The 14,846-nt window shown below is 31.9% G+C and overlaps 2 protein-coding genes across 4 annotated transcripts in view; both read left to right on the forward strand.

Annotated features, from left to right (window-relative positions):
- The first annotated feature begins 2,714 nt into the window (after nucleotides 1-2,714).
- Nucleotides 2,715-14,846, forward strand: part of LOC120162426 (SEC12-like protein 1) — a 28,357-nt gene continuing 16,225 nt past the window's right edge. The window contains exons 1-10 of one of the 2 annotated variants that reach the window (XM_039172582.1): nucleotides 2,715-2,921; nucleotides 4,563-4,663; nucleotides 6,881-7,013; nucleotides 7,103-7,194; nucleotides 7,502-7,601; nucleotides 7,687-7,759; nucleotides 7,847-7,967; nucleotides 8,541-8,660; nucleotides 9,128-9,204; nucleotides 9,382-9,574. In XM_039172582.1, coding sequence (XP_039028513.1) covers nucleotides 2,751-2,921; nucleotides 4,563-4,663; nucleotides 6,881-7,013; nucleotides 7,103-7,194; nucleotides 7,502-7,601; nucleotides 7,687-7,759; nucleotides 7,847-7,967; nucleotides 8,541-8,660; nucleotides 9,128-9,204; nucleotides 9,382-9,574 — 1,181 coding nt within the window. In that variant the 5' untranslated portion in view covers nucleotides 2,715-2,750. Of the gene's footprint in view, nucleotides 2,922-4,562; nucleotides 4,664-6,880; nucleotides 7,014-7,102; nucleotides 7,195-7,501; nucleotides 7,602-7,686; nucleotides 7,760-7,846; nucleotides 7,968-8,540; nucleotides 8,661-9,127; nucleotides 9,205-9,381; nucleotides 9,576-14,846 lie in introns of those variants that run through there. The other variant, XM_039172583.1, reaches the window with a different exon arrangement.
- LOC120162425 lies at nucleotides 10,640-14,507 on the forward strand. Of its 2 annotated transcripts, none has more exons than XM_039172580.1 (5): nucleotides 10,640-10,719; nucleotides 11,258-11,434; nucleotides 12,407-13,313; nucleotides 13,940-14,088; nucleotides 14,203-14,507. In XM_039172580.1, exons 2-5 carry the CDS (start codon nucleotides 11,301-11,303, stop codon nucleotides 14,309-14,311), a joined length of 1,299 nt encoding a protein of 432 aa, XP_039028511.1. In that variant the 5' UTR covers nucleotides 10,640-10,719; nucleotides 11,258-11,300; the 3' UTR covers nucleotides 14,312-14,507. The 2 variants fall into 2 exon arrangements, with proteins under 2 accessions (XP_039028511.1, XP_039028512.1); XM_039172581.1 differs by having other exon boundaries at nucleotides 14,167-14,289.

Below are 14,846 nucleotides of genomic sequence, written 5' to 3' on the forward strand. Positions count from 1 at the left end.
AAAATAATTTATTTAGCATAAAATAATAATATTCATAATATTTTTGTTCCTTTTACATTTCAATACTCAGATAAAAAAATTTATTCACGCTTCATTGATCACTAATATAATTACCCTACAGATTTAATAGTTTATAACTGGTCCAAATTATTATTTTAATAATAAAATTAAACATAATTATACAAACGAATGATATCAAAATTATTTTACTATATAAAAATACATTGATATTAATTAATATTTGAACACTTTTATATAAGATATATTATTTTATAAGTAATAATTCTCTCAAATCTTAAATAATATTAATACTAAAAGAATATTATTTTAATAAAATAATATTAAAGAGTGTTATTTTATAAATAATTCTAAAAATAATATATATATAAATTAATTAATCTAATTCTAACATTTTCATGTGTTAATGTTTTACATATAATTTATTGAAATTTAATAAGTAATATATAAGTGTATAAAAAGAATTTCGAGGTATTTCGTCTCCATGGATGATAGGTATTAGATATTTGAAATCAAAGAGGTTATTCTTTTTTTTAGCAAATAAAGAGGTTATTCTCTGTGTTACATAATCATTGTTGTTTTAATAATATATATATATATATATTCATAATAATATGGGATTAATATCTCGTGTATCTCTGTAGCATGATATTTATCTCATGTACTATCGAATAATCGGGTTAAGGAGCCAAGTATATACTTATTATTTTAGATAAATTATTAAATATAATTCATTATATTAAGGGAAGGAGAAAAAAAGTTGTATACTCATCTTATTTAAAAATATATATTAATTTTTTAAAAAAAAATTTAAAATTTTTTGAATCCACAACTATAAATGATATATCATCATTTTTTACTCTTTTAGAAAAGAGTTTTGGCAATATAAATAGAAAATGGTCAATGGAAAAGTGAATTGAAAAATATAAAACATGCAATATAAAAAATATAAATATGAAATATTAATATTCGATGCATTAATAATATATTTTTTATATAGATTTATCGTGTGCAAAATAAAAATTTTATAGATAATAAACTTGAATTTTTTAAGAAGAAAATGAAAATTTTAAATTAAAATCTATTGTGAAATAATACTTTAGTGCAATGGGCAGTGAGACTAACACAATGGGTTACGAAATATGTGGGATAAGCCCACATTCCGCTCGTGGTTCCAAACCCTTTTATCATCGGCCTTTTGATTGGGACGTTCCACATGGACCCAATCAAAATATTCCCTTTTTGTAAAGTTTTAAATATGTTAGGGTTTTTGCATTATTTAAATTTTATTTTTTATTTTTTATGAGATTGAGTTATTTATTTTTAATTTAAGACTATTATTTTTAAAATTTATTTTTAGTTTTATTATTAATTGTTGATCATGCAGAGAAATGTATAATAACTTTTTTAGTAGGAATAGATATAAGATTTTATATTAGGGTACAAGGAATTTATATAAAAAAAATTAAGGGGTACGAAATTAGATTAAGTAAAAAATACAAAGAAAATATATATAATATATCATAATTTAAAATTTTCAAGGTTATTCTTATTTTTTTTAATTTCCATGCATAATGTCTTTGTTAATTTGATCATTGTTCTTAAAAAGCAATAAAATAAAATAAAATAAAAATCATTGATTGCATAATAAAATTTATCAACCATATATTTTTACATCTTTTAAGGGCCAATTTGATTAAAAAAATGTAAACATCAAGGACTAAACAGATTATATTACCTTTTTTTATATTTATCAAATCAACTATTGATGATAAAATTAAACATATAAAGTTAAGGGGATCAAGATTTCCAAATTAAAATTAGGGCAATTTACACTAGATAGCACTAAACTCTAGGCATTACATCATTTATACCACTAAATTTTTAATTTTATCAACTATAGTATTAAATTTTGATTTTCGTTCAATTATATCATTAAATCGTTATCAACTCAATAATGTAACTAACGATTTTCGACGTAGACACTATATTAAAATGACGTCAATTTGATATGACTATTTTGATGTTCAAAATGAATTAATGTGACGTTTTGTTGGATAAGAATTAAAGTTAGATTGTCAATTTCATGGATTTAACCTAAACACCTTAGGTTCCAACTTACAACTAACCACCAAGTCAACAAGTTTTAAAGATAATCAAAATACAAATAGTATATATCTTAAACTGCAATTGAGAGTAATTCTAAAACCCTAAACAACTTAGTTACTAAGTCCAATTTTTCCATCTTTAACTTTAAAAAATGAGGAGTTATTATTCTCTTAAAGTTTTTGGTTTTTATTCTTTTAGGTCTTTATTCATTTAATTTTAAGTTAAATTATATTTTTGTTTATTCTAATTTTTAATTTTTAATAATTAATAAATTTATAACATTATTATAGAATGACTCTTCTAAAACAGTTTGCACTATTAACAAATGTCATGATTAAAATATGTTTCCGCGGAATCATATTGGATAATGCGAATATCCAAAACCGGAGTTGGCTTTGTTTTTTCCAAAAGAAACCAGACACGCTTTGTTTACATAGTACCTCTCGCTTGTCGTACTCGTAGTCGTACCTTATTGTTTTTCTGTTTTCATAAGACTCCTAGTTTTCTCGTAATTCCTCTTCACCCGTTCTAAAACCCAGAAACATTAAGAAGAATAAGAAGAATAAGAAGAAGAAAATATCTCATTGTTGAATTTATTCTTAGCCTTTTCCTCTTTTTCACCAATGGAAGGAGAAGCGGGTGGGTCCGTCAGGTGCGGGTCATGGATTCGGCGGCCCGAAAACCTCAATTTGGTCGTCTTGGGTCGGACAACGACCTTCCATTCTTCTTCTTCTTCAGCTATTGAGATTTTCTCTTTTGATCCCAATGCCAATTCTCTCTCTTCATCTCCATTGGTAAGCTCGTTTTTCGTTTTAACAAATTCGCTGGGTTTGCACAAAAAAGAAAGTTTCTTCTTTTAATTTATGAGTTGGGGTTTCCGTTTTTGGTTTAGGTACAAGGTAAAGTAGGGTTTCAGGGCTTTTTATAGTGGCAATCTTCCCTCCATTTTAAAGTGGGGGACAATGTTTTTTAAAAATAGATTTTTATTAGCTAAAGAAACAATTTCACGGTTTCTTCTTCTTCTTCTTTTGTTCATTTTGGAAGTAAATTTATTTGGATGTCTTGATTGTTGTATAATTTTATTTTACCTAAGCAAGACTATACTTTTATTGCACAAAAAATAAGTGCCTAACCTTTAATTTGGCAAAAGTATACAGATAACGTTACATGGAGGATTTAATTCTTAAACAAACGTGTTCATCTGATTAATTTCTCAAATGGAATGTTTTATACAGTAGGTTTGGGATCTCTCGACGTCTTCAGGATTGAACTAGATTTTTTTGGCGTATTACTTGGGATCTTCCGACGTCTTGAGAGTGTTGAATTGTTTAGGGGATCTAAGGCGTTTTAAGTTATCATAGAAAAAAATTTAATATTTTTACACAAATATCACATTAACATAAATTAATTACTTATTAGGCGTTGTTTAAGAAAATTTTACGAATCTAGCAAAATTTTAAGAATATTATTCTATAAAATTTATAAAAATTTTATATAAGTTTACTCAGTATATAATTCACCTAAAATATAAGTGGCACACCACTTAATGATGTTTCTATTGTAGTTCATTCTCTTTTTTTTACAATAATATTTTAATATCAAAAAGTATCGGTAAAAAATATACCGAAACTTTAGTATAATGTATGAAAAAATATATAAGTTTTTAGTTTTGTACAACTTAATATTAAATTTCAATTTAATTTAATATTTATAAATCATTAAATCGTTATTGACGTATTATTATTTTATGAGTGTCTAGGAAAAAAGAAAAAATATCTCAAAATTATATACAACTTAAAGTAAAATTAAATAAAAAATAGTTAACATATATTTACATATAATATATCGAGAAGTGTATTTTATACATTTAATGAAAAAGAAAGTGTCTTTTATCATAAGTCTCGTACGTTGTAAGATCGAAGTTTATAAGTCCATCCTAAAAGATTTGTATGTCTTATGTTATATTTTAAAATAATATTTTTAAAATATTTTATAATTAAATAAATTTATAAAATATCAAAACTTTTCATATTATTTAAAATGGTATTCTTAAAATTTTGTTAGATCGGTAAAATATTCTTAAACAGTGCCTAATAAGTAATTAATTTATATTAATGTGATATTTTTATAAAAAGACTAATTTTTTTTTCTCTGGAGATCCCCCTAAATAATACAACAGCCTCAAGACGCCGGGAGATCATAAGCAAGACATCAAAAAAATTTGATTCAACCCTGAAGACGCCGAGAGATCCCGAACGTTATCTAGGCACTTTTGCCCCTTTAATTTTATCCATTGAACCTAAATTATTTTAGTATAATAAAACAGGCTTACTTAAGAAAAGGGGAATACTGCAGGGAGAGATTATTTTTTATAACTACAACAAAGATGATTTATTTTGGACTTGATCTCTATATATTTATATTTGTTATATTAGGCTAGGCATGACCTCGAGGAAAGTGATGATGATCCAATAGCCATTGCTGTGCACCCAAGTGGAGATTGTTTTGTTTGCTCTACCATTAATGGAGGCTGCAAGTAAGTTCTCTCTCTCTCTCTCTCTCTCTCGTTGTATGTTTCGGGGACTTCTGTTTTGCATCTCTTTACTTTTATTTTAGTAGTTGAAGTAAGACCATGGAGAGACACGAGGAAGTTCGGAATTTTTCGATCTTGAGGATAGTAACGATATGGCTTTCAAAAGGTTTTCTTTTTTCTTTTTGTGGTAAACTACACAAATGGACCCTAATGTTTGAGTAAGTTTTTATTTTTCTCACTGAACCTTCAAAAGTTACAAATTAGTACTAATGTTATAACTTGTAATAAAATAGTCACTAAGCGTTAACAGCCTTTAACATATAAAACGGAAAGTTGAGTTGGACTGTTAAACGCTTACTTGGCCCTTTGACCGGTTATTGACCGAACAACTCTTATTATAAAGAGCTTGACGAGGATGATGATGATACACATGTAAACACGCTCCATGAAGAGCATGAGCCACATGGCTCTGGAATTAACAGCTTGGGTGAGTTTCCCAAGATGGGTGTTGCTCGGCTTGTCATCTACATTTGTATCCTTGTATTACCCCCTTTTATGGGTGGTTCTTTTGATTTGACGGCCCGAAATCGTTGTACTTGATCAAAAGTTAGAAACTTAACCGGTTGATCGATTGGATGGTGTTGATAACATAAATATAAGCATTGTTTTCTACGGTCGAGATGAATTCTTAAGCCATGATGGTGAGAATATGAATTCGACATCGACATACATCATCCATGCGCATGAATCTTTGAAATAAACTGCAGTGTGAGAGAATCCAACTTCTTGGGTTTTAGGCCAAACCCGGAAAATTCTTTCGATGTTGTAATCTCCTTCTTCGTTGAGCTCTTTTATGACTTGCTCGAGATTGTCATCACTACCATTGTCGTATAAGATCGAGATAGTACATAACCATTTCTAATCAGATAGATACTTTGTTTTCCCTTTCCCTTCTATATGACCATTTCATCTTTGATCTTATAAAAGCAGACTCTTGGTTCAGCAATATTCATTTCTACTATTTTGATTCTTGAATGTTTTGGACAAATAAAGTGATTTGCTATTTACAAAAAGCCAAAGCTTGAATCTTTGAACAGCATTACTGCCTTAGTTTGAAACGTGTTCTACTTTTATTCAAGGCTTCCTTGAATTACATGACTAGAAAGTTTGTTCCTTTGGTTTTATTAGTTGAGAACTTTTATAGACACAGTGCAAAAGAGGTAGGTATTCATGCACTTTTCATTATGGAAACCAATATCCCATTGTGCACCTTTAATAGCAGAAAAGAAAACCAGAAGAAGAAACGATTCTAGTTTGAGGGAGGACTCAGATATAAAGCCTTCAATGCTCCCACAATGCAAGAAAACAAGCTCATGGAAGCTCTGGAGGAAGCAACCGAAGATGGGTCGCTTACCAAATCCCAAGACATTGATCCTTTCGTCTTTGAATATAGAAGGGAGCATTGGAAGGTCGAGGTCACTGGCTATACTCCGTCCCGGCCCAAAGTGAATTCTTGAACAGAAAACGAATCGACAAGACCTTGGATCGAGGTAACAAGTCAAGTTCGGCGTGTGAGCTTGTTTATATCTTCTCTAATAACGTGGTTGAAAGAATCTGAGTCCTTGTACCGAGTGATAAGGTTCTGGGGACAGAAGCGGAGGTTGGAGGGGTAGGAAGATATGGTGGAGCGAGGTAGGAGAGAATAGAAAGCTAGTAGATGGTGAATGGTGATGGTAGTGGGGTGACCGGTCAACGGGTCAGGTAAGCAGTCAACGGTCCAGGTAAGTATTTAACGGCCCAACTCCGTCACCCACGTTAACGGCTGTTAACGGTGAGTGACTATTTTGTTACAAGTTATAACGTTAGTGACTAATTTGTAACTTTTGAAAGTTCAGTGGGAAAACGAAAACTTACTCAAACATTAGTGACCATTTGTGTAGTTTACCCTTCCTTTTTAGCTTGGAGCAGTTTGGATTGGGAAAATTGTGGTTTTTTCTCTGTTTTAACTTGAGTGAGTTGTTTAGAAGAGGAGTTGAATAATTGCTCTTCTAGTGGTGGCTATCGTCCCTTTATTTAGGCATTGTGGCCTGAGAAGCAAGGAGAAGTTTTTAAAATTTCATATTGATGACCATTACAGTTAACAATTACTTAGCTTAGCCACTATCCTATAATTCTCGGGCATAATGTTCTTATAGAATGAGATATTTCTTATATATGCAGGTTGTTTGAGTTGCACGGTCAAGGAACACATTTAAAGCTGTCCACCAAAGAGTTACCTCCTCTCCTAGATGCCGGTCCTCAAAAATGCCTTGCTTTCAGTGTTGATGGTTCTAGATTTGCCACTGGTGGGGTGGTAAGCAGTTCTCTGGAATTTAATCAAGATTTTGTTGGTTTTTTTATTTTTTGTGTCCGTGTTGGTAACTTCTATCTTATGAACAATAGGATGGACATCTTAGAATCTTGGAATGGCCAACCCTACGCATCCTTGTAGATGAAGTAAGAGCTCATAAATCCTTTCGGGATATGGATTTTAGGTAGGAATTTAGCCTATTTGTATGTAATCGTGCAGAAAATCTTTTTTGCCTTTATTATTATTTTTATTCAAAGTTATATCTTATTCCCTTTTAAAAATGCAAAAAATTGTTTGCAATCTAGAAATGTTATTGACAAGATGGGCTGTTATAAGACTTCTTTGCTCGTCAATAATCTAATAATCATTAAAAAAAATGGACTGAATATCTTTATGTGCATCTACGGTATTTGGTAAAAACATGAATTATATAGTATATTTTTTTTCCAACCTTACTTTTGTATTTATCTGATTTGTTTGTCATATTCTAGCCTAGATTCGGAGTTCTTAGCTTCAACGTCCACTGATGGTTCCGCAAGAATATGGAAGACAGAAGATGGTGTTCCTTTAATGACTTTAACTAGCAACTCGGTACCATTTATTTAACCAAGCAGTTTCATTGAATGCCGCAAGTTTTAGTCTTTTTGACTTTTTTTTTGGTATGTTTTATCCATAGGATGAAAAGATCGAATTATGTCGGTTTTCCAAGGATGGGACAAAACCATTTTTGTTTTGCACTGTTCAAAGGGGTACGCATGTTCCTGTTTCTAATAAACAATTTACCCTCTGTTATTATTATTACACTTTTATGAATCTTTAATGCTTTCTTATGACAGGAATTAAAGCACTTACTGCAGTTTATGACATAAGCACCTGGAATAAAATTGGGCATAAAAGATTACTCGGAAAACCTGCTTCTGTAATGTCTGTTAGCCTGGATGGAAAATATCTTGCTCTGTAAGCATTCAGATTTGCCTTTCGAATATGGGTCATGTTTGAGATTAACCAAATGCACATCTTTTCTTTTGGTTTGGTTTAATTTGATTTGTCTGTTTGAAAATGTCAAATTCTTAAGAGAATTTCTTTTCAAATCTATTCCCAAGTCGTGTTTTTGTCACTGAAGAAATTCTGTGCTGGAAACAGCTTTGTGTATTTAGGAGCTCTATTTCCATGGTTATATTTATAGCTGAAAGTGTGCGGTGTATGTGTGTCGATGCTCAATAAACAGGTCATCCATGTTAACTTGTCAAGGTTCTCATAAAGAGAAGCGAGTAGGTTTTTCATTGTTCTTAAAGTACTTGTGTCCAACATGGGTATGGAGTACCCCTTTAAGGATCCTCCAGGTACACGGGAAAACTTAGAACATACCTGACACCGACATCTGTGTCTGAGTATCATAAGCCTGGATGTATGCACATTCCAAGCACAGGTTTATGATGTTTGGGAAAGTTTTGTAGAATTAATTACATTTATAATACTCGTCAATGTGTATGTTCTTTTGATGAATACTCTCAACTGTTTTAATCGTAGTGGAAGCAAAGATGGAGACATTTGTGTGGTTGAAGTAAAGAAAATGGAGATCAGCCATTGGAGTAAGAGGCTTCACCTGGGCACACCCATTACATCGCTAGAGTTCTGTCCTAGTCGAAAGTAAGTTTAAGTGAAACAAGTACTTTTTTTTTATAGGAAAGTGAAACAAGTACTTTTTTTTGATAGGAAAGTGAAACAAGTACTGATTTGGCAGATTATTTCCGTGGCAAATATTATGATACTTGGGTGATCCAAATGGTCTTTTGAGGTTGCTGTAGTCTTGTCATATGACTTAAATAATCATGGATCCCTTGAACTTTTATTGTTGATTGGATCTTACTAAACAAAGATGACGTTATTGTTATTACCATGGTAACGACTAAGAAATGGTTTAAAATGGGGGTAGTTTAGATATGCAAAGTCGATACAGTTTATTTGAAAGTGTATCTGCTCATGCTCTTTTCACTTTGTCTTAACATGGTTACGTGTATCTATCTTGAAAGTGATTAATTTTAAATCCTGGTTTGATTTCTGAGATGGTTCCCCGGGGCCGGGTTTGATTTCCCATTGTCGTTGCTTTGTTGCAGTTGCAGGGTTGTTCTTACAACTTCTAATCAGTGGGGAGCGATGGTGACAAAACTAAATGTTCCTGCAGACTGGAAAGGTATTCCTCTCTTCCTTTCCCTCTCGAACTACGTTACCCCTACTCGGGTGCAAATATCATGCAAGGGTACTTAAAAAGAAACACGGAAAGTCGAAGTAGCACAATCCCAGAATGAATGTGAACAAAATAAACGAATTCGAGGATGATTATCATATTTTTTTCTTCTTCCGTGTGCAGAGTGGCAGATCTATTTTCTGCTTTTAGGACTATTTTTAGCATCAGCGGTTGTGTTCTACATATTCTTCGAGAAATCCGATTCGTTTTGGAACTTTCCGATCTCTAGAGAGCAGCAAACAAGACGAAATATAGACTCGTTTTTAGGGGATGCACAGTCAGATGATCCAAATGTGTTCGGCCCTCTTGATATGTAAGCTCTTGTATTTGATCCAAAGAAATTGAAAAAATAGTACCACAAAATAAGGTGAACTGTATGAATATTAAACTGCTCATGTAAGAGCGTCCCAAATAACTTGTTTCCATTATATTTGTCTTCTTTCAATCAAATGTTCCATTAAAATTAACTTGTTTGAAAAGATCCCAATTGCTAGATTAGTCTTCGCAAAATAATCATTATCGTGTTAATTAAATCTTTTCATTAGTTTAATCTTCAACTTAAATGTTAGTTTCGACGGTATGTGGAGTATATTTAAGTACGTTAATAATACCATTTTGTAATCCAACAGAATAGAATAGAAGTATAATTCTTTTTGGTGGGTGTCGATCCAACAAAAATATAATTTTACTAAAAAAATAATATTCTATAGATAGTAGTGAGAAGTGTCGTATTCACAATGATTAAGAAATTTGAATTTCGTAATTCAACGGATAATATATGAATTCTAAAGAATAAGAAAAATATAATGAATAATTAAATCTCATGAATTTATAGAATCAATGTTTTAAAATCCCTTTAACTATGAGGGATTTTGTAATTGAACAGATAATATACTCGTTTAGGTCTCCATAGTATTTATTTCTTTATCTTTAAGTGAGTTTTTTTTATGATATATGATGCAATTTTATTCGACGACAATAATTCAAGTTATTATTAAAAGAATGTATAATATTCAACTTTAAAATATTATTCAAAAGAATTTATTGAGTGATCTTAGTGTTTAAAAGGAGTGTTATTATCTCTTGAGATATTGTATTTAATTTAAAATATTATCTTAATATTCAAAATAATATTCAACTTCATATCTTTAAATATGTAATGTTTGAATTTAAAATCTCAAAAAAATAATAATAAATCTTTTGAGATGTCTTAATTTGTGCATAAAAAAGGACTTAAGTATTCATTCATAAAATAATTTAAAAATTGAAGAACCGGTAGCCGCCCCGCCCCTGGACAAATGTATAGCAAAATGGGACACAATTGTTCCGTACTGCTTATATTATATATTCACATTTCCTTTTACCTTTCCCGTAGGGTTTTAAAAACATTTTTTCTAAACCCCAATAGCATTAAAAACATAAAAGAAATTCCCATATCCCATAATCTCTCTATCTGTTTAGGTAAACACTCACTCTCTGCTTCATTTTCTTTTACTTTACTTTTCTGGGTTACCTTTGAAATTCATTTCCATCCATCATATCTGGTTATCTTGTTAGGTTTTCTTGTTTTACATTAAGTTCCTTGGTGGAACTTTTCTTGTTTTTGCCTGCGTATTAGCCTTATCTTTTGTTGATTGATACTGAATTAGTGTGTTCTTTTTGTTTTTTAAGTTCTTCTGCTGAAGTTGGTAGCTCTGCTGAGTTGGAATATATGGTTTTCTTTAGTTTAGATTATGGTTAGGATTACTGTCGGAGATAAATTTTTTTTTTCGTTTAATCAACTAAGAAACAGCGCTGCTACAGGAAACGAAGTGCAAATAGTGAATAATAAGGTGTGAGTGACGGCCTTAATGCTTCTAGAAAAGGGAAGAAAGAAAGTAGTTCTTCTAAAAGAAGTTGTATTATGCATTGTGCCCGTGTAATTTAAGCTTTACTACGAAAGGAATTGTGTTCGTGGATTATACTTCTCTAATCTTGATCTTGATTCTATATGGTGTAGGCCTTAATGCTGTGAGTTGGTAAACGGTAAACTTCTTATCATCATGCATGCTATAAAAGGTGGGTGGGTTGGGCAAACTTTTGCCCTAGCTAAGTGCAATGAGTCCGGAGGGAAGAAGTCTCGGGTTCGTCGTTCAAAGGAGGAAAGGAAGGCAATGGTTGAGTCTTTTATAAAGAAGTAATTTCACATGGTTTCTCTTCTTTTTGTTTGATACTACTGGTGAATTTGATTATATCTTCTTAGTTTAGTCTTTACCGGTTATCCTTTTTCATTCTAATACACTTCTCTATAATAGAATTATCCTGTACTTGGTCAGATATTTTAGCAATACAAGCTTCTAAATTTATCATCCTTATAGTATCTAGCAAATTAATTGCAGGATGCCTGTGATTGCCTAACCTATGAGTCTTAACTTAAAATATTTGTTTGGGATATTGACCCTGATAACTGCTAACTTTAAATGAGTGAATGATGGGTCATAAGGCACAAAGACATTGGTGTAATATATGATTGTCCATACATATGAGTACATTTTTTTGTTCTTTATATGTATTGAAAATAAAATTGATTCAATCGAATGAGGCTTTTATTAGCTTTTAGAAGAAAAGTTTTTGATGAAAAAAAAAACATTTTTTGAAACCTAAACTTATTATATTTCTTTGAAGACACATTTAGACTTGTTTTTAAACTGAATATACTTTGTTCGATACAAGGATTTTTGTGCAAATGCAATGTATGAAATGTTGATATCTCTAAATCAACATCAGCATGGTGTTTCATGAACTTTATTGAAATGATCCTTTGCCGTTATTCTTTGTGGGAGCATATTTGTAGTCATTTAGTATGCAACATTTGATTTTTAAACCTATGTAGAATTGAGTGGAATAGCTCAATTTCCATGTTGGATTGAATTTGGTGTACCCTTTTCAATATAATTTGCACATTTATTTTTTTCATGTGGGATTTTAAACTTATAGATTGTTCACCACTTAAACAAAAATATCAACTTTCTATGGATATGTAGCCAAAATCTGAAGTGAGTTGCTACATTTCTGTACCATTTATTTGGTTAACTTGATGCAGTTAAGGGAAATTAAACAATAGGAAATTTGCGATGCATAAACTCACCCATTGATGAACTTGTTGCAGATATCAAGAATCGAACAGTGGGAATTTTCCATCTCTTAACCTTACCCATAAGGAAGTTGGTGGGTCTTTCTACACAGTACAGGAGATTGTACGAGAAATAATTCAGGAAAATAGAATGTTGGGTCCTGCAAAGTTGACTGATGGGGAGCAGAGCACCGATCTTTTCTTGCAACAAAATCCACTGGGCTCCGTTTCAACTGCACCTGCAACTCTGTTGTCCATCCAACCAAATGGAAGTTCTTTTGTTCCCTGTCATTGTGAGGATGCTAGAGATGAATCAGTTTTTTCAGTTACTGATGAGCTTTCTATGGGATCTGAATATAAAAAAATTGACAGCGAGCAAATTATTAATGGGAATCTTGTAGATGTAACCAATGGAACTGATAAAGTGGCCCTGGTAGAGGTGCAAGTACTTGAAACTCTGGAAAGTGATAAAAGTGAAAAGAAAATGGATGCATCCACAACCTACGGCACTCAAATAACAGCAGATGTAGTAGTAGAGACATTTCCATTGCGACCTGTTGCCAAACCAACTGACACCATTGGTGGAATGTCTAGTGATGTTGGGAAATTAAATGAAAACTTGGATCAAACAGAAAACGGGAAGGTGAACATGAATCAAGAAAATGGTAGTTTTAAGTTGTATGGTATGAATTCCTCCAAGGTTTCTGTTTTGACTGATGAGAATGAAGTGGAAAACAACGAGGATGTGTTGTTGGAAAAGAACTCCGATTTAGCAGATAAGAAAGTGGTAAAAGACTTTTCAGATCCGTTATTAGAAATCTTGGATTGCTCTACTGGGGGAACTGCCATTGATGATACTCACAACAGTGCTGCATTAGAGGTCTACCATGATGATATTTTAACTTCTGCAACAAATGAACAAAGCCAAGCAATTGTTGGAGAGGTGAGTTTTTGTCTAACGCCTTTGTGCATGTCTATTTCAGACATCACGCAAAGTGATAGCTTAATATGAATGATAAACCAGTTTTGTCTATTAGCATCTAAATATTTGTTTTCTTTTGCTATTATTCAGTAGTTATAAGCTTTGCTTATAAAGTTTGACTGTAATTTAGGTAGAATAAACGGGGAACCATTACTGTGAGTATAGTGCAGAATCTATGTGCTATTAGTGCTGTGCCTTGCTATGAAACCATTAAAAAAAAGGGGCTCAAAGGGATTATGTACTAACATGTTCAAGAGACACTGTACTCAAATCTTGTTATTTGAGGAATTTCTTTGAACTATGTTACTCGACTCTGGTCTGAATGTCTACACATGTATGTGTCCAACATTGGTATGGTCAGATTTGTGTATTTGGAGAATCCTTGGAGGTCACATCCTTATGTCCATGTTTCCAACACAAGTGTCAAACATAGCTACTTTAAGTGTGACATACTGTGAGCCAAACTAGATGGTATGTTCCAACTTCCATGGGCTATAGGGCTGTATTTTTTCTTTAACAAACTGATTAATGAGAAATAATTGTAGTATTGGATTGAATGAGAACCTGATGGTTTTGTTTTTCATCAGGCAATATATGTTCCAAATGGCGTCCACCCGAAAACTCGTGGCACTTGCGAGTCAATGTTGGAGGGTGCTGTTACGGCTGAAGGTAAAGTGGACGTGCAGCATGTCAACTCGAAGAAAGGAAGCAATAAAACATTAGACAGAATTAATCTGTCAGTATTTTTAGCCTTCCCTCATTTTACTTTTTAAGTTGAATAATTCTTTTACTCAATACGGTTTCAATGTTATTGAGTCCCTTAGGATATTACATTGGTTTCTATGGACAGTGAATCATGGGAAGGGACATCAAAAGGTGCTGCAGAATCCGAAACTAACCCCCTTTTGGCTATTTTCAAATCCTTTGTCGCCGCCTTCATGAAATTCTGGTCAGAGTAACAGTTTTTGGAGAGAAATACGAACTTTATTAGTGAATATACAACTATAAAGGATTTGTGGTTGTTTTTCTGGTGTGGTATGGTTATAGTTAGCGAGAGCAATGCCCCTTGTGTCGATCGACTTGAGTTGAATGTTAGAATGGGATGAACTTGTTTTGTCATGAACAGAATTAGCTATATGAATTACAGATAGTTTTGATGTTTGTTCATATGCGACGATGTAAGATGACAAGCATTTCATGCAGACCCTTGAATCCCAGACGAAGGAAAATGTGTCACATACTTTTCTGCCTCGTTGTTAGAGATGGACACATTCTATGTTATGAAATGAATTTATAATTATGGATGAACTTATAAAATTTTATTTAGAAATAAAAACAGATTAACAATAAAAATACAAAAAAATCTAAAATATATAGAAATTTAAAAATTTAAACCTTAAAATTCCGGGATCATTCATTATTAAATACTACAACAAAATAGGTTTTTAACGGCATTTTTTTAACCTTATAGCGGCGTTTATAAGTGCCGCTAAA

The sequence above is a fragment of the Hibiscus syriacus genome, unplaced genomic scaffold (genome assembly GCF_006381635.1).
Source record: "Hibiscus syriacus cultivar Baekdansim isolate YM2019G1 unplaced genomic scaffold, ASM638163v2 tig00111402_pilon, whole genome shotgun sequence".
NCBI classification, from domain to species: domain Eukaryota; kingdom Viridiplantae; phylum Streptophyta; class Magnoliopsida; order Malvales; family Malvaceae; genus Hibiscus; species Hibiscus syriacus.

Coding starts and splice junctions, on each gene's coding strand:
- LOC120162425 (XM_039172580.1), top strand. CDS start 11,301: ATGCATGCTATAAAAGGTGGGTGGGTTGGGCAAACTTTTGCCCTAGCT. Junction 13,314..13,939: donor GCCAAGCAATTGTTGGAGAG/GTGAGTTTTTGT, acceptor GTTTTTCATCAG/GCAATATATGTTCCAAATGG. Junction 14,089..14,202: donor ACATTAGACAGAATTAATCT/GTCAGTATTTTT, acceptor TTCTATGGACAG/TGAATCATGGGAAGGGACAT.